General features: G+C 36.9%; 1 protein-coding gene across 1 annotated transcript; it reads left to right on the top strand.

The window, feature by feature from the left end:
- The first annotated feature begins 7,598 nt into the window (after positions 1–7,598).
- On the top strand, positions 7,599–20,746 carry FEM1C (fem-1 homolog C). Its single transcript, XM_034432788.3, has 3 exons — positions 7,599–7,997; positions 9,151–9,876; positions 18,040–20,746. Exons 2-3 carry the CDS (start codon positions 9,333–9,335, stop codon positions 19,347–19,349), a joined length of 1,854 nt encoding a protein of 617 aa, XP_034288679.1. The 5' UTR covers positions 7,599–7,997; positions 9,151–9,332; the 3' UTR covers positions 19,350–20,746.
- Positions 20,747–21,438: the final 692 nt, after the last annotated feature.

The following is a 21,438-nucleotide window of genomic DNA, read 5'->3' as shown; positions in this document are numbered from 1 at the left end:
CCTAATCCTTATCTTGACTGACTTTGTAAAGGTTCCTTAGACTTAGCAGAAAGCTGTAAAATGAACTTGCCCAGTCTGATTCCTTTTTCTTTTCATAATTATCAGTACTTTGCCAGAATAATTTTTAAAAGCAAATGTGTTTATTTTTTTAAAAAGCATCTGATGTTCTCTAAAACAAAAGGCTAATGGTATATCTTAAAATAATTCAGATTTGTTTAAAAAAAATCAGTCTGGAGGTACAACTGGTATACGGGCCACAGATAGTACCTTTGGGACATTGCTGTTGTCTTTGAGACATTGCGTGCTACATGTTCAACCAGCAATTTTTAAAGATTACCAGTATATTACAAAAGCTTCAAAAAAACTGGTCCAACAGGCTGCCATGAAAGTAGAAGTTTGAAAACTTTAGAATATATTGAAACATCTCCACTCCTGAGTGCATATTATCTAACCTATGGAAGATGGAGTGAAACTTTTATCTCCAAGCCAATTACTAACTCCAATGGCAAGCACATTTCAAAAAGAAGCCCAGTTTTGTAAAGTACTATCCATGAAGGATTTTCAACCCTTTGGGAATCCTATTTAGGGTCAAGGGTACTATGATTAGGTACCTTGTTTTATTGGTATTTCGTGTACCTATCTAATGGTTTACCCTTTTTACTGGTATTCGCAGGAGACAAAGACAAGCTATAGGGGGAAAAACCCTGAGCATAACAGTTTGCTTTTCCATTATGTTGTGAGTGTTATTGTGCCAAAGACCTTGGCTGAGGGGAAGAAAGTGCAGTTAATAGTAGCCAACGCTAGCTGGCAGACAATCAGCAGTACAAGCTGTTCTTGTTCCAATAGGCAGCAATGAATGCCTGACATACCATTAAGGTTGTCCGCTAGGATAAATTCCATTTTGCCCTGGTAGAAAGCCTTTTATGTCCTGACTGAAGCTAACACAGTCAAAAACATCTTCCTATGCTGACTGTTCTCAAGACAGGCAGAATTTAACCTTTTAAACAGAGCAGACAAAAGCTTCCTGTTGCACTGGAAGGGAACAAACACTATAAATAGGATACAGACACAGTAATTCATAACACAACATTTTAAGCAGCAGGAAAATATTAACAAGGCTTGGAGAAACGGAAAGCTGCATCTCTCACATACTAGAAGCATATGGGGAATTCTGGGAGTTGAAGTCCTCAAATCTTAAAGTTACAAAGGTTGGACATCCTTGTTATAAAGGTTGTAGCATATGTAGATTTTCACCTGTCAAGGGATATGCGTGATGTGCTACATTATAAAATATAACAGCTGGATTCACTCAATGCAGAAAAATTTGATCTGGCTAATTTTGATAGTGCATAAGATTTTTGCCCATGGCTTAGAGTTGTATGAACTGAATTGTTTATTGAATTGTAATGTGCTTTACAACTTAATATGTTATATGAACATAATTAAGGTGCTTTATTCACTAAATTCTGGTTGCGCTCATACAATCCATTAACCACCATTCATACAACGCACTGATTTAGAAATTAAATAGAGAAAGCTTACACAAGAAGTCATCTCCTCCCCCAACCAAGAAGATAAAACGATCAAGTTTAGCATGTTTTGAGAATGTAGTTGTTAGTCTTGAACAGTGGTGGGATTCAAAAAAAATTACTACTGGTTCTGTGGGCATGGCTTGGTGGGCGTGGTGTGGCTTGGTCGGCATGGCAAGGGAAGGATACTGTAAAATCTCCATTCCCTCCCCACTCCAGGGGAAGGTTACTGCAAAATCCCCATTTCCTCCCAATCAGGTGGGACTCAGGAGGCAGAGAATAAATGGGGGTGGGGCCACTCAGAGGTGGTATTTACCGGTTCTCCGAACTACTCAAAATTTCCACTACCGGTTCTCCAGAACTGATCAGAACCTGCTGAATACCACCTCTTGTCTTGAACTAATGAATTCAGTCCATGGACAAATGAATCATGATTTATAAAAATCCCTCCCTTTGAAATATCATCCCTTCAGAAATTATACTGGCCCCCACTTGACACTCTTTCATAAGGCCCTGAAGGCTTGATTTTGCCAGCAGGCCTGAGGAACCCAGAGTGGGATGCAGCTCACCAAATGGCTCATTTGACTGTGTGTTGTCACCGAGAGTGGGTGGGTGGGTAGGGTTACTGTATTTTATTTTATTTTTTATTATTTTATTTTATTTTTATTTTATTTTATTTTATTCTATACTGTATTTTTTTGCTTGTAAGCTGCCAAGAGTCACTGTGAACAAGTACACAGCCATATAAATTTCTTAAACAAACCAACAAACAACACAATTTTCAAGATTCTCACAATATGCCAAGCCAGAGATGCAAACCTCTAAGTTTGAGGGTCAGGTCAGATTGTGCATTGCATGTTGAGAACTGCAATTCAGCAGTGAGCATATTTGGAGATAGAGTTTCAAGAGTGAAAGGACTATCTTAAACATTTATAAATATTCTGGATTCTACTTTGTTTTTTGACTTGTGCAACCAATCACATGAGGGCTACAAACATTTTCTATGCTGCCATTGAACTTTTGCTACCCAGATTTGGGTGCCCTATCTTAACAACCTTATTTAAACTTTCCAAAACTATAATATGTGGCCTAAACTTTGGCTCCACCCACTGTGGCTGGCATTAAAAGGATGTTGGGGGGGGGCACCACTTTTTGCAGCCCTGCTCTAAGCCAGACTAAAAACACCACATTGCATCTAGCACAAGGTCTTGTATTCAATGACTGCTTTCCAGTAGCTACCAACCCACTAGCTGTACAAACCGTTAGTAATGCTTTAACTCTTACAGTTGTCACACAAATAATATAACAACTTTTGTGGCCTGAACATTATCAGTTTGCCAAGCATATATTCATTATTTCCCGGTTTCACTAGTTTCATGAAAGGGGTATTCACATGCATTCTTACTTGATTTTCCTTGTTGAAGATGTCTTTATCATGTTTTATTAAAACAGTGCCCTGCCCATAATACGTCCTGAAGTTATGTCTAGTAATCTTTGTCCATCTGTCTTGAGCAATATCTAAAGTGACTAACATATCATGGACATGATGTTTCAGTTCTTCAGAAGTACAGTGTCAATATATCTGCCCTGACAATATTCATTCATCTGTCCTCAGGCATTTTCGTAAAAGTCATTATTATACAGGCAATTTTATGTTATTCTAAAAGTGTTAAATGATACTGTTTTGATGAAGTAATGAAATTTATCTCGTGAATGGAAAAGTGATATCTGAGCAAAGGCAGTACACTTTCCCTGAATGATTTTGATGGTGAGAGAGGTGGCATATAAATTTAAACAAACAAACAAACAGACAGACAAACAAACAAACAAACGAAGCATTTTCTCAGCTCGGCTGTTAACCTCCCACCCCCAGTTCTTCACTTGGGGTTTTCATATGTATGCATGCAAAAAAGATGAAAGTGAAGTGATGCTGCACATGCCATTCTTTTTCTTTTTTCTTTTGTAATTTCTCACAACTGCTTGGTTGTTGAATTGAAATTTGAATTGACATGTCAGAAAGCCAGTGAGGGCAAAACAGACAAGCGGGAAAGTGGTCTTTTTGGCGTGTCTAACCTACATTTGCTCTTAAGCTTTTTGAAGCCTAGATAAAGTCATTGCACAACAGCTCTGTCACTATTCAGATAAAATAAACAAACAAAAATAAACTGCTAGCTAAAATAATATTACTCATCCCACTGAGGCACAAAGAAACAAAAAAGCTATTGTCAAAACATTTTCAAAGAGCTAGAATTTAGATGATGTATAGAAAGACTAATAGTATCTTGTGCAAGATATTTGGTCTGTTGTGGTGTTGCTTAGTCAAAACTGATACTGAAGTTTCTTGAAATATGCCTTTGAAGCAAGACATGTTTGAAAGTCTTAATTGCTGCTCAGTGAACACTTAACAAACAGCAGAGTGCTCCATCAGTACAAGAAGCACACCCCGTAACTGAGGGAGATGTAGGAGGTGCTAGAAAGGCCATATGTTTTGGCAACTAACAGGACTAAGTTTACAGGCTTCAGTTGCTATCACTTTCTATTTTCAAGACCTTTTTTTTTTTGGTAGCAAATGTTTGTTCCTTCACTTTTATTTTTTTCTTAAGAAAGCGGATCTTTTTCACCTATCAATCTTTTAGGGATGCAAAGAACAGGGACATCCTCTCATTGTATCCAACAATTTGCCTGTTCTGCAGTCTGTTTCACAACCAGCCAGAGAATTTGAGCTACTCAAGATCTAACTAGTTTCACAAGCTGATAGGCTTAACTTTTCCTGTTTATATATAAATAGAATGCACCTTCCCCAGTAGCATCCTGTAATTCAAGGTAATAGTAGTTCAGCTTTGAAACACATTGTAATCAGTCGATGTGGAAGCTGTTAATTGTCTGAAAAATGTTTTACAGGAAGTCTTCAGGTTAAAATAACAATTGGGACTGGAACTGCCATCGCTAAGCAATGCAGTCATAAAATGTGATATAAAGTGACTATCACTTAGCGATGACAATTCTAGCAATCTCGGTTGCCATTGTTAAGTGATGCCACAAGAATCATAACTGTGACTTCCGACTTTTTGCTGATTTTGCTGACTGGGAAGCCATCAGAGAAATCATGATCACACAACCTTGGTATGCGGCAAGGCTGGAACTAAAAGGACCTGTTTTAAATACCATTTGTTCAGTGCCATAGTAATTTTGAATGGTCACTGAATGGTCATAAGGAATATGAGTATAAAAAGGAGAGAAGGAGCTTTGTCTTTCAGTACCTGCTTGTGTGATTCCTAATGCCAATTCAAGAACACAAGATTGTTTTGCTGTTGTGGAGAAGGGTGGTGAAGACCCCACTCCCACCCCCTACTTTCATTTCATCTAGCTGTCACATTTATCATAGATTATATTTTATTGATTTTATTATAATTTGATTGTTCTGAGTTGCCCAGACTTGTTGGGAGTCAGGCAGCATATTAGTCTAATAAATTATAAAAGTTCATTACACTACTGTCATTAGACATTTGTTGTGCTTTATGCTTTGTCTACCAAGAAGTTTATATGTATATTGTTGGTTCCTATTGGAAGATGTCTTTAGATTAATTACCTAAAAGGCAAAAAGGCAAAAAAACCCACAAAACATTCAGGAAAGAACATCTGTACCTGCTCAGTCACAATTTAGCTATATTTACCATACTTTAGATTTAAAGGCAGGGTTAGTGTTCTCTTTTTGGAGAGTATTAAATCTGTACCACAGAGAATTTAAAACAGTGAGACTTGGATTTTGCCATCCATGAATATCACAGGTTTTCTGAAGCAGGGTTTTATGTGCTGGTTTTTGTTTTATAATGTGTGTGTGGGGTATGTGGGTGTTCCTATGGCATGGTCTACTCCACAGGTTACTTCTGGATGTTGCTGGCTATAGCCATTCTTGAGAAGTACACATTTATGCTTTTTGCAATTGATGCAGATTAGGGCTCCATTTTATTGGGTGGATTTATCTGGCATACTTTACTGTTGACTCAAGGGCTGGAGAAACACATGTTAACACAACCATACCAGAAGAACCCTAAGGTAAAATAGATTACTTCCTTTGATGTTTTTAACTAGAATTGCACTTTCCATGTCTGGGTTAAGTGGTGTTACTTTAAAGTTATTGCTTAATATGAACCCTCAAAATATATTGCGTTCAGAGTTCTCTTTTCATTGTTCTAGGCATCATGACCTTTCTCAGGACAGTTCATTCTCTTGCTTCTTTTTCTAATTTTTGTTGTCTCAAAAATTAGAATGGTGAATGCTTTCACTTCTCATTGGTCTTTGATATTCTGCTGTAGCATTTCTTTTCTTAAAGAAAAATTAAACTTCTTTAAGCCTTATAGTTCCTTAAGTTTTCAGATTTCTTTGGGATACTATAGATAATATTATAACTAAATGAATACAGGCACCCAACAGAATGAGTTTATGATGATATTTATAGGATGATATATATAACCCACATTTTTCAATCCAGCAATGTAATTGAAGCTATTTCAGGATTTTCACGCCAATAATATCTCTAAAAATATTATATATATATATATGTATATATGTGTGTGTGTGTGTATATGTATATATGTATATATATATATATATGTATGTATACACACACACACAATGTAATGTTATACAAATTATTAAAACAGAGCAGGGAAAGGTGAAATAGTTCATTATCTTTATGTTAAATTGTTCTACTAAGCAGTTGAATGCTTTCAAGGGTTATTCAGGATATCAGAACAAGGTATACTACATTCTAAGATATAACTGAGGAAATCATATCCTACACGCCTATCAGCTATAATTCTGATATTAGAATATGGAGCAGAACTCTTATCAAGAATCTGAACGAACTCACAGGATAATGAAAAGATAATTACTTTATGCAAACTGTTTCATGCTCAGGTTACCCTTAGAAACAAGCTGGAAGCTTAAAGTGTCCCTCAAAATGTGCAGAAGTAGAATTGTAATCCAAATAATGCATCTTCAATTAAAAGAGATGGGTTAAAAGACTTTTCTTAGGGTTGGATCTTAAGGATACTTGGAACTGTAATATTAGCTATTGTATTCAAACTTATCACACTGAAGACAATTTTATTCTTTGATTAGCACACACTTGAGTAAAATCCGATTATTCATTCTATATAATTTAAGTCAGCTGATTAGTTTTAATTTCATAAACACTCCACATATGGCATACAATGCCAGCTGACATCTAAGACCAAACGAGGCCTTTCTAAAGATTTTTGTTTTTTACTTTTTTCACAAAATTTTTAAGAGATACATTTGTAATCGTCCCATTTTAAACCACTGCTTTTGGATTGCTTTTTCTTAACACATAGAAAAACGGTATTTCATAAAGAAAAAGAATGACATAGCTGCCTGCCTTAAGTAGAAGGCTTACAATAGTCATGTCTGAACTGAATCTGGATCTAAGTTGTGTTAGATCCAGATTCAATTTAGAATAGACACACTGAAAATAATGGAAGTGAGGTCTTATGGAGAGGTACTGCTCACACCTAGTTTCTAGATGTAAAGGATAATAAACAAACAAATAGGTAGGTAAATAAACAAACAGTAACACCTCAATGTTTCTGAAAATAGACGGAGAATATTTATTTCTGGGAAGTGATTTCCTCCAAAGTTCCTAGGAGCACCCCAAAGTGCTTACACGTAACTCCAAGAAACCAAAGTACTGATGATAGCACAAGAAAAAACCCCAAAATATCTTTTCTTCGTTTTTTTGAACCGCAGCGTGCTGGTCAGCTTGTCAGAATTAAATTCGGCCGGTAATCAACCCTTTGCGGCTCACGCTCCCCTCTCTGTAGCCCAGACACACGCCCGAAGAAATTATCCATTGCTTCCTCGGCGGGCCGCACGCAGCGGGCGGGAAACTGAGTCAGACTGGCAGCGCGCCAGGGGAAGCCTCAACGGAGTCGGCTTGCTCATAGGCCACGCTCCTTTGGCGCCCGTTCGCCTCCATTATGTGCTAATTTAGCTCAGCGTTGCCCGACTCGACTTCTCCGACTTCCCTCAGGCCAGAAGTCAGCAGCCGCCCACACCTCACCGCGCCGCCCCACATCAGTTTAGCACCCGCCCTCGCCTTCTCAACCGTCTTCGTTCCTGCGCTCTCAGCCTAACTTGATTCTTCGCCGAGGCCCCTCCTCCTCCCTCCTGCGCCTTACGCTTTTCCCCCATTTGGGCCTGATCTGAAGGGAGGGCTGGAGAGAGGCGGGCGGTAGTAAGGTAGGGTGTGTTTTATTCGCTGGAGCCGGGAGGGGAGGAGAGGGCGGAGGCTTGGTCGTTGCTGTCGGGAGCGCCTGCCCTGTCATGGAGGAGCTGCGTTGGGAACGAGGCGCGGCGGTGGCGGAGGCTTCGGTGTAAAGAAGCGGCGCGGAAGCTGCTTCGGGGAAGCCGAGTCGACGACGCGATCCTTCGACGCGCCTCGGGAAGGTAGTTCCGTTTGCCCGGCCGGGATCGTTTGCTCAGACGGGTAGGGAGGAGGAAAGAGAGAGCCCCGTCCATAGTCTCCGCCCTGGCCTCGCTCTCCTAGACGCCCGTCCGGCCGCCTGACTGTCGGGGATAGTAAAGGGGAGTGAAAAAAGCGGTTGAGAGGCGGCGGGAGCAACGAAACCTGAAGGGCGGGTAAAGGGAAAGTGAAACGGGCACCGGCCGCCAGCCGGGATTGCGAGCGGAGGTAGGGACTTCCTTGGAAGCCGAGGGGGCCGGGGCTGGCTGGCTGCCTGGCTTGCTCGCTTCTGCTGCCCTTCGCCACCGGACGCTCCCCAAGGAAGAGACGTGACAAAGGGCGTTCAGAGTCGCGTCGTGCCCGTAACGATTTTGCAGTTGCGGCGGCGGGAGGTGGGGGGGGAAAGAGGCATCCCGACATACTAGGTTGAGGTCCTCGCATGCGGGAGTCGAGTTTCGAGAAGGGGAGCAATAAGGTTAGGTGTTCGTGGTCGCTCAGTCGTTTTGAGAGAGAAAGGAAAAACTGGCGGAAAGGTAGACTTCAGGTCTCCTCGAGGTTGAGGGCGCGCTTCGTGCTTGGGGTGGTGGAGAGAGGGAGGTCGGTGATATTTTCAGGACAAACTTAAACCCCCAGCACTCACATCCTTGACTGTTTGGTGACCGACCGAGTAATTGCAGTCTAAATGTGCCAATATAGATTGTCGGAAGGGTTGTTCCCAGGATGGATTTCAGGCTTGGTCGAGCAAGATACTCTCGGGATTGCTGTAATAATTTACAACGTAATTCTGAGAAAATGGATGATTTCAGCTGGGGTTTGTTGTTGTTGTTGGAGGGGACTTCTGAGGAAAGAGAGTGTAAATATGGGCCCAGGCATTGTTCCAAGTGTTTCACTTGGTAATAAATTAAAAATCATTTGAACAATATGTTCACTTATTTATTCGTAAATTTTATATGGTTGCCCATCTCTAGGCAGTGTCAACAAAGCCATGAAACAAATATTTACAAAACAGTATTATTAAAGGCCCTAAAATTATAAAAAGTATAAAAGGGAAATTTAAATATTGGATAAAGAGCAGGTATTAAAAATAGGGTAGCTGCTTCTATAGTTCACCAATCTAAAATATGTATTTTGTTCTAGGCTGCAAAGTATAGCGCTTGCTTTGGAAAAGTCCCATGTTGAAAGTTGATGTTGTGTACAACGGTAACACATCTGCCAAGGATAACTCTCAGAACAATATCCAAATTTGTGGTCCCAGAGCACAGGCGTCTTGCATTCATCTTGCTTCTGAAGAACAAATCCAACTGAGAGGAAAAGACTAAATGGATCTTAAGACAGCCGTATTCAATGCTGCTCGTGATGGCAAGTTGCGACTCCTCACCAAGTTACTGGCAAATAAAACTAAAGACGAGGTGGCTTTGCTGATGTCAGAAAAAACAAATGGTGCCACCCCCCTCCTAATGGCAGCCCGATATGGGCATCTTGACATGGTGGAACACCTACTGGAACATTGCAGTGCTTCTATAGAAATTGGTGGTTCTGTGAATTTTGATGGTGAAACTATTGAAGGGGCGCCACCGCTATGGGCAGCATCAGCAGCTGGTCATTTGAAAGTGGTTCAGTCTTTATTAAATCATGGAGCATCTGTCAACAATACCACTTTGACAAACTCAACACCTCTCAGAGCTGCCTGCTTTGATGGTCACCTAGAAATTGTAAAGTACCTTGTGGAACACAAAGCAGACTTGGAAGTGTCTAACCGTCACGGACATACATGTCTTATGATATCTTGCTACAAAGGACACAAAGAAATTGCTCAGTATTTACTTGAGAAAGGGGCAGATGTAAATAGAAAAAGTGTCAAAGGTGAGTTCAGTATCCATTTTCAAAAGGGCAACTCCTAAAAATCTCTCTTCAGAATATTCATGTCAAAGATTCAAAGTGTGAGCAGACTAAATCACATTTTGATTTGTTTTTCCAGTATTTACCTAGGCTTTCATAAGCTTTATCATATTAATTATAGTTTTTTTAAAAAATGTTATTTAGGATATATTCTGCCTATAATTCTGCCAGTATTATATTTTGTATATAAAATTAAGACTATATGCATGCATGTTTTGGAATAGTGTGATACATTTTTTCTAAAAGCATTGTGTGGAACCTAGGATTTGTTTTTGGGGTTTTTTTGGTCATGAATTTTATCAGTACATACTAAATAGAGAAATGAAATAGAAAGTTGTTTTTTATAGATATATTGTTTATTTAAAAGTGCTAATTAACCTGTGATAAAAGAAAGCTGCCTATGAATCAATCTCAGTCCCTGATGCCTACATGGAAACATCCATATATATTGCCTTTTCGTGGGATTTTGTCATCAGCAACCCTGCAGGTTCTAATCAGGCCCAATTCTACATAACTTCAGAACTCAGACCGATGTAAGCCAGGTGCTGCCACCTGCTGAAATTTTTATGATAAGGAACTGAATGAAATTAGTCATTCTATGGTGGAATAAACAAAGGATGTGGTATTAGGATCACAACAGATCCCTTTGTGTTCTTCTTATGGTCCTCCCTAGGCTACTGAAACAATGTTCAAAGTGTTCCTCTAATTTATACTGTGATGGCAGCTGCCCGGCCTTGTCTTTTTGTTCTAGTTATGAACATGTGGTTATATTTTCATAACACCTTTTCCTCATTTTTAACATAGTTCCTGATTTAGTAGGTATGACCATTCTTTCAGTCTACTGTTTATTTTAACTAGCCTGTCTGACTCAGATACACTTGATTCTATCTTCCCATTTTAAAAAAAAATGTTACAAGAACTCCGGCATTACACATAGCTTTCATTCTTCCAAAATTTGGCAGGGGTGAAATATATTTAATTGTTCATAATACTCATGCAATTAAATATTGTGTGATAGTAAGGTTTTTATAAATTGAGTATGAATGACTTGTTTAGGGATGTCTGTGATTGTGATTTTAGTTATAAATTCATAAAGTAATCTATTAACTTCTCATATAGAGTATGGTAATTATGTTAGTTTATCTCAGATTAATGCAGAATTACAACATAGTTATTAAAAATCACTACACAATTTCTAAACAATATTCAGTGCTCTTCTTTCTGTTGCTTAGTGAACTTCTAGTCCTGTCAGTTTTCACTGTGTTACTGAATGAGTCATAATTGAAATATAAGTTCTGCTCTTAGAGCAGTGTATGATGAATTCTATTTTTATAACATGAAGAATACTGCTGTTACTGAACTTGCCAGTACAGCCTAACCTCCTTTCCTTAAATTCTCAGCCTCATTTTAATACGTTATTTTTCTAATTTTTTGTAAAGACAGATTCATACATAACCTGCATATCATATGAACTTTATGCCAAGATTTCTTATATATTATTATTTCATTTTTCCATGACCAGGGAAAGAAATAAATGAAAAGAATAATTTAACATTTTTAAAAAATGTAACAGTTGCTTATAAACTAGGTTTTATGGTTTAAAATAAACACTAATTTGTTAAGCAATCTGCAGATATAATCCAGAATAGAAGGTGGCTTGTTTAATATTTTAGTCACAGTATAGTAATTTTATTTTAAAATGTCAGACTGTGCTAAACTCAGAACAGATTTTGTTTTATTCCTCTTTGTAGGAAGAGAAGGTACAGGACGGAGAGTATTTACTAGCAGTGCTTTCAATGGATACATTTTGCTTTATGTGTAAACATAATAAGCCATTGTTTAATGTTATGTGTAGGCCAAGACTTTTCAATAGAATTTTCTCATTAATAAAGAACTTGATAGCTAACTTGAAGTTAGGTAAATGGGATCTTATAGGCCCTTGTATGAATGTTTTCCTCCAATCTTTGAAGTATGACCTGATTGTTTATATGAGAGGGGACTTTCAGGAGGTGAGTTGTTTTTTTATTGATTGCAACCTATCCTTGACTTATGGGTGTAATACAAATAATTTTACCAAACATTGTCAGTTTGTCCATTATTCTGTTTAACAATGTACTATTTATTAATTGCATTTCCCTATTATTTACACTTAAAGCAATAGAAATGGAATATGTATCATTTTCTCAGTACAATAAAAATTCTGTTTAGTAGTTTGGGCTGAAAGATGGTGACTACCCAGTTAACTTACTGAGCTACTTACTGAGTTAAATCAGGACTTGAAGCTAAACAATTTGATGGCTTCATAACATCAGTTTTCAGTTTAAAATGTGTAAATAATTCAAGTTCTGAAAATCTGTAATTTACTGAAATTATTAACAGACGCAACAACATAGAAATAAAAGTTATTGGTGCTTGGAAAATACTTAAATATAGATAGTGTTGGAGAACATCACAATATAGTAATTTTATCTTTCAAAGCAATGTTTTGAAAGCATTTTTCAAATAAGTCATAATAAGTTATTAATCTAAAACTTTTCTCAAGTTATGGAGCAATGGAGTGTATTCTACCAAATCGAGCATTAGCGAACATAATAGTCTGATTGTGTTAAAAGAAGTGTTTATGTTTCTATCAATTCAAATATTGTGTTTTTTTAAGTTTAGGGGAACAAGTACCATCAAATTCAATATGATGCAAATAGGGTTGATAGTCTATCTGCATCAGAAAATAGCAAAAATCTATAAACTTTGATTAAATCTAATAAAGACAGTTAGTTTTTCTAATACCATCTGTTTCATTGTCAGGGAGGCTTTGCTAAATGGGTATCTGTAAATAATATTTTTTTCCCAGAATACACAGGTATTTTATCTTCTGTTGAAGTAATAGTAGAATATCATTTTCTGTCAGGCTTCTATGCTTCTTGCTTTGAAAATCTTGCTGATAACAGTATGGGGAAATAAATCTGGGTAATATACTGCTACAAAGCTATCGTATTTTAAAAATGCTAGGTGGGTGCATTTTTAATATTTCAGTTTTTAGAATTACTAAGCTCTTGATAACTCAGCATGTAATTTGTCTGTTTATGAAAGAAAAGGTTGCAGAAAATTCAGACACTTGGCAACTGACTCATGATGGGTGCAATGCCCCCAGGTTATTTGATTACCTTTTGTGACTTCCTGACAAGCAACATCAATGGAGAAGCCAGATTCACTTAACAACTGGGTTACTAACTTAACAACTGCAGTGATTCACTTACTGTAACTGTGACAAAAAAGATAGTAAAATGGGGCAAATCTCACTTAACAACTGAGTCGCTTAGCAACAGAATTTTTGGGCTCATTGGTGGTTGTAAATTGAGGACTACCTATAATAATTATACTATATCGGTATAATTGAAGATGAAATTATTGATGATAAAATCCTATGGCATTCTAGTACTTTCAGCAACTAAGCTTATGTTTTTAGCTTAAATAGTAAATTAAGGACATAGTTAAGAAAGAAGCTGAAGTAAATATATAGCTATTTGAAATATATTTATTTGAATTGTTAGAATAGAAAAATATTTCAGTGAATTTTAGGAGCCGGTGGTAATATTGGAATGTAGAAGATCAATTTAAAAAGTTCAAAACAATTTCTTTTGCTGAATAGATAAAAAGTAGTTTCATCATGTACTGTTTGTATAAATATATTAAGTATTCTTTCATCATGAGGAAGGCCATTATACATTGTACTTCTTTAATCCTTTTGTGGATGTATAAATAGTAAGCTCTTTATTGTTGGGTCTAAGTAAAGTATAAGGATAAGTAAATGCTTTCAAGAGGGATATTTTTTTATATTTCATATTTCTTGACTCTGAATCCAGCTATAACAAATAGAATAATCTGGCAAACTGACCTAATGTTATAAAGTGGGTCTTGCAGTCTTCAAAGTTCACTCTGGGATTGTTGTGACTGACAAAAAAATAACTACATTTTCCCCTGTTTTAAAGTAGGAAAATATATGAGCTGTAGTACAAATCTAAAATAAGCATAAGATTTGGATTTTAAAAAAAACACAAATTATCTTTATTTTTTAACCCAGTCCCATCCACATATGTGATATTAGTCTTATCCATTATAAACTTCCTTGAGCTGCAACTCACTCCTAAAGATTCATAAAGTGACTAAATTGATGTAACATTTAAAGTGAAATGAAATACGGGAGAGGTGTATTTAGATTGGATATATAGATTAGATGTGAGATAAGATTATAAATTGTTTATCAACTAATAATTTTAATGTATAAAAACCCACTATGTTTGTTGAGATTGCCTGAGATTGCCTGAGATGTTTTGATGTATGTTAGTTTGGCAATTTCTTGGTCAGTTGTATTATGTTTGGATATTACTTTGTTCTTGTTTTAAGTTCTGATATAAGTTATTTTGTTCTTTTGCACAAAGTTTCTCCCATTTGTCATGCATAGAATCCAGAGGGCATTGCTGTAATATATATCTTACTATATTAGAGGAAGAATATATGAAGATATTTCTAATCTTGAATATGTATTTGTTGGGACTTGTAATGGTGCTATTGACACAGAAGTAGGGGCAAATTAGACATCTGGGATTGTTGCAAGGGCTAGTTCTCACGTTGACATCTTGCTTCTTGTTGTTTGTGAGAATCTGCTTCAGGTTGTCTGTATGCAAGTTTGGACTTGTTGTCTAGTGTCTGACAAAATGCATTGTAATTGTCTAGTAGGGGCTGTAGCTTGTTAATAATGTACTTGAGTGGTTTGAGCTGTGATTTGTAGTTCTGTTGATCAATGGTCTCTTCTTTTTTTTTGTTGTTTCTTTTAATAGGCCATCTTTGGAAATCGATCAGGCTTTGTTGATTTGTCTATTGACTCACTAGATAAGTGGTTCAACCTCCTAAATGCTGGTTTAATTCCATTAGTTGACTATTTTGTCAAGTGCATATACATGGCAATCTGTAGGTTTCCTTTTTAATGTGCTTTTGTGTCCATTGATACTATGGTAATGATACTAAATTAACATTGGAGAAATAGATTATTCTGTGGATAGGTTTAGGCCAAGGTTGATGGTGACATGAAAGTTGTGGAAATCATAATAGAATTTTGAGAAAGATTAATTTCTATCAGTTCAGATAATGAAAATTAAAAGGACGGGATTTATGGAGTAAGTTAAAATATTGTTCTAGATCAGCCATGAAAATGTTGTCATATTGAGAGCTGTGCATATAGTCTGCCACTGACCGGCAGGCACATGCCAAAGGTGAAATAGTTATAGATAAATACAAAATCACAGTCTGGTAGTAAGGTGTGTGTTTGGACTTTAGTGATGATATTTTTGATAGCTTGGAGTCTAGGTTTATGAGGGTTTATAGTGTATAGTACTTCAACATCCCTGGTGGCTTAAATGGTTTTGTTGCTTATGGAGGTCAATTTTCTTAGGAAGTCTGTGGTGTCTCCTATGAAGCTGGAAGTGTTGGTGGCATAAAATCTGAGCACAGAATCAGTGAAACCAGATATTCTGTCCTGTGCTTAAGACAACGCCGAGGTTGCCTGGTTTGTGTAGTTTGGAAAATAGCTAAAGATGATTGGTTAGAATTCCTGGGATTTCCCTGTGGATAAATTCTCATATATCCGTAGGAAATTCTTTCATCAGATTGCATAGTTCTGTTATATGTTGTTGTGGGATCTGAGGAGAGAAGTTGGTAAAATATGGTTTTGGAAATTTCCAGGCTTAACTGATATCAAACTTCAGATGTCCATACCATTTTTAAAGGTGCTCTGCTTGTATTAGTATATCCTTAACTGCCTTGATGACTCTTTCCTCAGTGAACGTTCCCTGCTAGCTTACAAAGATCCTCCCTCCCTCCCCAAATAAGTATATAATTTTGTAAATTAATTCATGTCATTTTTCCTTTGGCTGTTTAAAAAAAAAACTTTTGCAGAAAGCTTTCCAGTAGTAGTATATTGTTGGTCCATTTTGAAACATCACAATAGCTCACTTCACTGTTAGGATAGAACACTTGAATGTCAGCATAATTTTAGAATGAATCTATCAAGACAGTTGTGTGGTAAAGCAGTAGGAGAGCAAAGCAACACTTTGTATCAGCTTTTCTGTCTTGCAGCCTTCTGCCTATATTAAACTACATATGTAATATATGTACACACTTTGTTTTGGAATAATAAATATATTTAACATTCAGCATGTTCCTGCAAGAAATAGTGGAAGTTAGTTAAGAGTAATAACCACTGTTTCATGTGTATAGTATGTGAGAATTTGCAGTTTAGATAGCTACAAGTTGGTTTGTTTCAAGCATGTACCCAAAGTAAGGCTGCCTGTGAAATCAATTTGTTTATACCATTTTGATATTCAAAATAATACTTTGATACATCATATCCTTAGGCTAACATTGCAATTCAACTGCACTATTTAAAATAATAGATACATTTAATAAAAATAATTAAACTATATTTGGCTGTTAGTATTGAATACCTGATTCGATACCTGATTTGATCTGAATGTTTGATCTGAAATATCTTAGCATTTTGAATTGACAAGGTGAGCACCATTGGTCAATAATTTATTTTTATTTATTTATGTTCTGTCTTTTTTTCTCCCAAGATTTCATCTCTGCATAAGGTGGTGGTTTTGTTTTATTTTGTTATTTGTTTTTCCCACAACAATCATGTGAGGTTGGCTTGGTGGAGTGGTTAACTCAAAATCATTCAGCAAACTTCCAGTTATAGCCCAATATTATATCCAATATGCTACCCTGATTTTTGAAGAACCTAGTCCAGGGGTGTCAAAGGATTGGCCTTCATCGAGGTTGTGATCATGGTTGTGTTTGATCTTGAGTGTGGCCAGGGTGGGAGTTTTCGGTGTGATGGCCTTTTGGCGTGCCCCATTTTCAGCTGTGACGGCCTCCTGCAACCCTCTGCAAGTGAAAATGGAGCTCCGTTTTCGCTGGCAGAGGCACCACGGGCCGGTCCTTCACTGTTTCCAGGATGGCACTGCAGGCCATATTTAAGCACCCTACAGGCTGGATCTGGCCCGCGGGCCTTGAGTTTGACAGCCCTGACCTAGTCCATCATATGGAAGGAGCCATAGAAATGACCTTGGAGAACCTATTCAGAAGCCATTAAGACAATAACGTGCAGAAATATGTGTTAAGCCCAGAGGGATAGAAAAGACAGGCAACATTCTGTTGCATTATCCTATCTCTATAAAGTATAGTTCTAGTTTTTCTGTGGAGTTGTTTCCTGATCTGATCTAGGCTGTCAGCTTGAAACTGACGTCACATGAATTGTAGACTAGGAATTCTAAAACATAACAGAAAAAGATACCAGTGTTTATGTTTTTCTTTTTTTATTTGGATACTATATTTTACTATTCTGCTTGACTACTATTGACTACTATTCTGAGTTGAGGGACAGAGAAAGCCCTTCCTCAATGATCCTGTCATTATTCAAGTGCTCTTCTCTTTTATTCACTTATCTAAAAGCCTGAATATTGGTTAGAAGGACAAACATATAGAATGGGATTTCTTTTATACAGTCAGAATACAGTAAGAATGTCTGCTGAAAAGTTGCAGGAAAATTGGCAAATTTTAAGATATATACAGTGGTGGGCTGCTGCTGGTTCGGACTGTTTCAAGCAAACCAGTAGTTCTGACCAGCAGCTGGCCCTGCCCTCCCATCCTAGTGCTATTACGTCCTATATAATCGCTGTTTTTTTGATGCCGCGCGCATGCATGGAAAGCGCGCACACAAGAGAAGTGAGCTTGTGCGCCCACGCGCTCACATTTTCAGTTCTGGGCAAACCGGTTGTTACAGTATGTGACACACACACACACACACCTCTCTCTCTGTGTAATACTGACTATTTTTCTATGATCTGATAAATAGTCTTTTTGATATGCTGTTGAAATAATTATACTACTCTTGGATGTTTGTTTATTTGCATATCTACTTAGGATATGAAATACCATTTCAGCAGTTAGAATTAGATAATGTATTTGATATTTAAACTGCATTTTTCCTTTATTAGATGCTTAGGAATAGATATAGTCTTGCTCTGAAGATTATAGTTAAATTCATTATCATTGCTTTCTCTTTTCTAATAGGAAATACAGCATTGCATGACTGTGCAGAATCCGGTAGCCTGGAAATCATGAAGATGCTTCTGAAGTATTGTGCAAAGATGGAAAAAGATGGTTACGGGATGACTCCCCTTCTCTCTGCAAGTGTTACAGGCCACACAAACATAGTTGACTTTTTGACTCAGCATGTCGAGACAAGCAAAACAGAATGCATCAATGCCCTGGAACTCTTAGGAGCCACATTTGTGGACAAAAAGAGAGATTTGCTTGGTGCTTTGAAGTACTGGAAAAGAGCTATGGATATGAGGTACAGCGATAGGACTAATGTTCTCAACAAACCTATACCTCAGACATTAATTATGGCCTATGATTATGCCAAGGAGGTGAACAATTCTGAAGAGTTAGAGAACCTAATTGCAGATCCTGATGAGATGAGAATGCAGGCATTGCTAATTAGAGAACGTATTCTTGGCCCTTCTCACCCAGATACATCCTACTATATTCGGTACAGGGGTGCTGTCTATGCAGATTCTGGAAACTTCAAACGATGTATCAATCTCTGGAAATACGCTTTGGACATGCAGCAGAGTAATTTGGACCCTCTGAGCCCTATGACTGCTAGCAGTCTTTTATCATTTGCTGAACTCTTTTCATTCATGTTACAGGACAGGGCAAAAGGTCTACTGGGCACAACAGTTACCTTTGATGATCTTATGGGTATACTGTGCAAAAGTGTCCTTGAAATAGAACGTGCTATCAAACAGACTCAGTGTCCACCTGACCAAATACAGCTCAACAAAGCGCTTTCCATCATTTTGCATTTAATTTGCTTATTGGAAAAAGTTCCTTGTAGTACTGAACAAGATCATTTTAAGAAACAGACAATATATCGATTTCTGAAGTTGCATCCTAGGGGAAAGAATAACTTTAGCCCGCTCCACTTGGCTGTTGATAAGAACACAACTTGTGTGGGGCGCTACCCAGTTTGCAAATTTCCTTCTTTGCAAGTCACAGCTATATTAGTGGAATGTGGTGCTGATGTAAATGCTAGAGACTCTGATGACAACAGCCCTTTGCACATATCTGCACTGAACAACCATCCTGACATTATGAATCTTCTTATCAAGTCAGGTGCACATTTTGATGCAACAAACTTACACAAACAAACTGCTATTGACTTGCTGGATGAAAAAGAGATGGCAAAGAACTTGATCCAGCCCATCAACCATACTACATTGCAGTGTCTTGCTGCCCGTGTCATTGTGAATCATTGCATACATTACCAAGGGCACATCCCGGAAAAACTTGAGAAATTCGTTTTGCTACATAGATGATAGCCTCACAATAGACTCTTGGAACTGTGGGAGCATGAGTTAGCAACATAGTTATGATATGCCAGCGACACATCATTGTTCATTCAGCTTGGTCTATCTTGATAATTGACTAAATCATTAGAAATGGATCTGCAGAATTGGTTACCCAGTATTTAAAAGAAACATATCATATAATATATTTTGTGGATTATTTAGAAATGTAACACTATTTGGACTCACTTAAATTGCCAGCCAAAGGCTTGTCTATTCTGGTTTAGTTTGCCTGTTGGTTGTTTAGGACTGAATTGAATAATTTTGTGATGTTGTCTTATTCTTACTAGTGTGTGAATCTTCTATAGTTGGGAAATCATTTTTTTTGTTCTTGCTTGAGCATTTCTACTTTTTTCTAATGAGTTCATTGCTGAACTATACAAGTTGTAAAGACTTGTTGACATTTGCAATTACCATAAGTGCTTTTATCCTCTCTATGCACTGGCTTCAATATGACTGTTTTTGTGTTGGCATATTTCTATGCACCACTTGGCTAGTTCCAGCTCTGATACTGTGTTCTTGCAGTTTGTTAGAACTTTCTTGGGAATATGCCGTTTACAGCCTGACAGTTTTTGTCAGCTGTATAAACTTTAATTTGACTTTTTTCCCCCCCTAGCTGTTTCTGCAGTTGCTTTCTATTGGTTTTTTTTACAGAGTTTTGTGCTGAATTTGGAGTAAAATGTGCTCATGTTGGCAAACCCACTTTAAATTAAGAGTGAAAGTTGTTTTAATAAGTCTTGTTGCAAGCAGAGAGAAGTAATATATTGCTATCTTCTCCTCTGCCCTATTGTTTTTGCTGGGGCTGACTATGCGACTAGGCATAGAAATTTTATTTCAAATTTAATCTGATTTTTTTTTATAGATTTGGCAAGAATAACTAGATCAGACAGTCTGAGATTACAATTTAAGACACTTAACCACAAAAGAAACTAAAGCATGTTGGCATGATGCTTGTCAGATCTAGCCTTCAGTTAGTACAATTAATGATATGGTTGTAAACAGAAGCCTTCTATAGAATCTCCCTTCATTTTAAAATAACTCCTATGGATAATGTGCATGCATTTTATTCTATAATACCTTAGCCATATTTATGGAAACATCAGAGGCCCTACATAGCCTCCACTGAAAGCTGTCTATTTTTTTAACACTTGCACAACAGCTTAGCTATTACAGCAGCAAGGGCTTTTTAGACTTGATAAGGAAACCATAAGTAAAGACTACAAATGAGATTAAGATTCAGGTAATTAATATAATTCAGCACTTTATTGTTGATTCATAATAAAACTTATAATGGCATATTAGACCTGCAACTGTCTTAAATAAAATGGTTCTCAAGAAAATAAAATGTTCCTTTTCCTTGAGTGGAATATAATGTGAATTCCTGTTTTATATCTAACCTGGTGTCTTGTGTTTTATTCATTTGCTATCTAATGATAATACTACTACTAATGCCTTTTCAATTCAAAAATGCAACATAAGTTACTCTATATTTAAATGATCTAGGAAAAATTCAGAATCAGTTTGATGCATCAACATTGACATAAATCAGTTGCAGGATTTAAAAAAAATACTTATTTGAATGTGACATGCACAGGGTGGCTGTTCATATAAATTATCCCACAGGTCTTTTTTCTATGTTTAAATTAATATTAGAGAATACAGTATATGTAACTGTGTATGATATTAGCCTTATGAAAACAAAAGAGGCAATATCTCAACCTGCATTTCTTCTCATTCTGTTTTGTATCCTAGGGAAGTAAGATGAATATATTTTAATTTAAATAAATCATGGTTTATATTTTGCCTGCATTTGGAAAAATTGTTAAGAGGAATTAATACACTAGGCTTAAACTATTAATCATTTTTTATCTAATAAGATAAATTATCTAAAATATGATTATAATAAAAATGTGATTTATTTAAAAAATGAAAATAGAAATTTGACATACAATAGGATAGTAAAGGAAATAATACCAGTTCAATGAATAGTTACTTTAGCTTATTTTCAGTTTATTGTGGTATAGACATACAGTACATCAGAACTGAACGCTTTATGAGG

This window comes from Pantherophis guttatus, chromosome 2 (assembly GCF_059756535.1).
Source record: "Pantherophis guttatus breed Tessera chromosome 2, ASM5975653v1, whole genome shotgun sequence".
Taxonomy (NCBI): domain Eukaryota; kingdom Metazoa; phylum Chordata; class Lepidosauria; order Squamata; family Colubridae; genus Pantherophis; species Pantherophis guttatus.
The sequence above is the reverse complement of the archived record's forward strand: the minus strand, read 5'-3'. Positions and strand labels throughout refer to the sequence as shown.

What these genes read in the sequence shown, in the direction of transcription:
- FEM1C (XM_034432788.3), top strand. Translation starts at nt 9,333, where the DNA reads ATGGATCTTAAGACAGCCGTATTCAATGCTGCTCGTGATGGCAAGTTG. An exon ending in AAATAGAAAAAGTGTCAAAG is followed by an intron (nt 9,877 to 18,039) that starts GTGAGTTCAGTA and finishes CTTTTCTAATAG; the next exon opens with GAAATACAGCATTGCATGAC.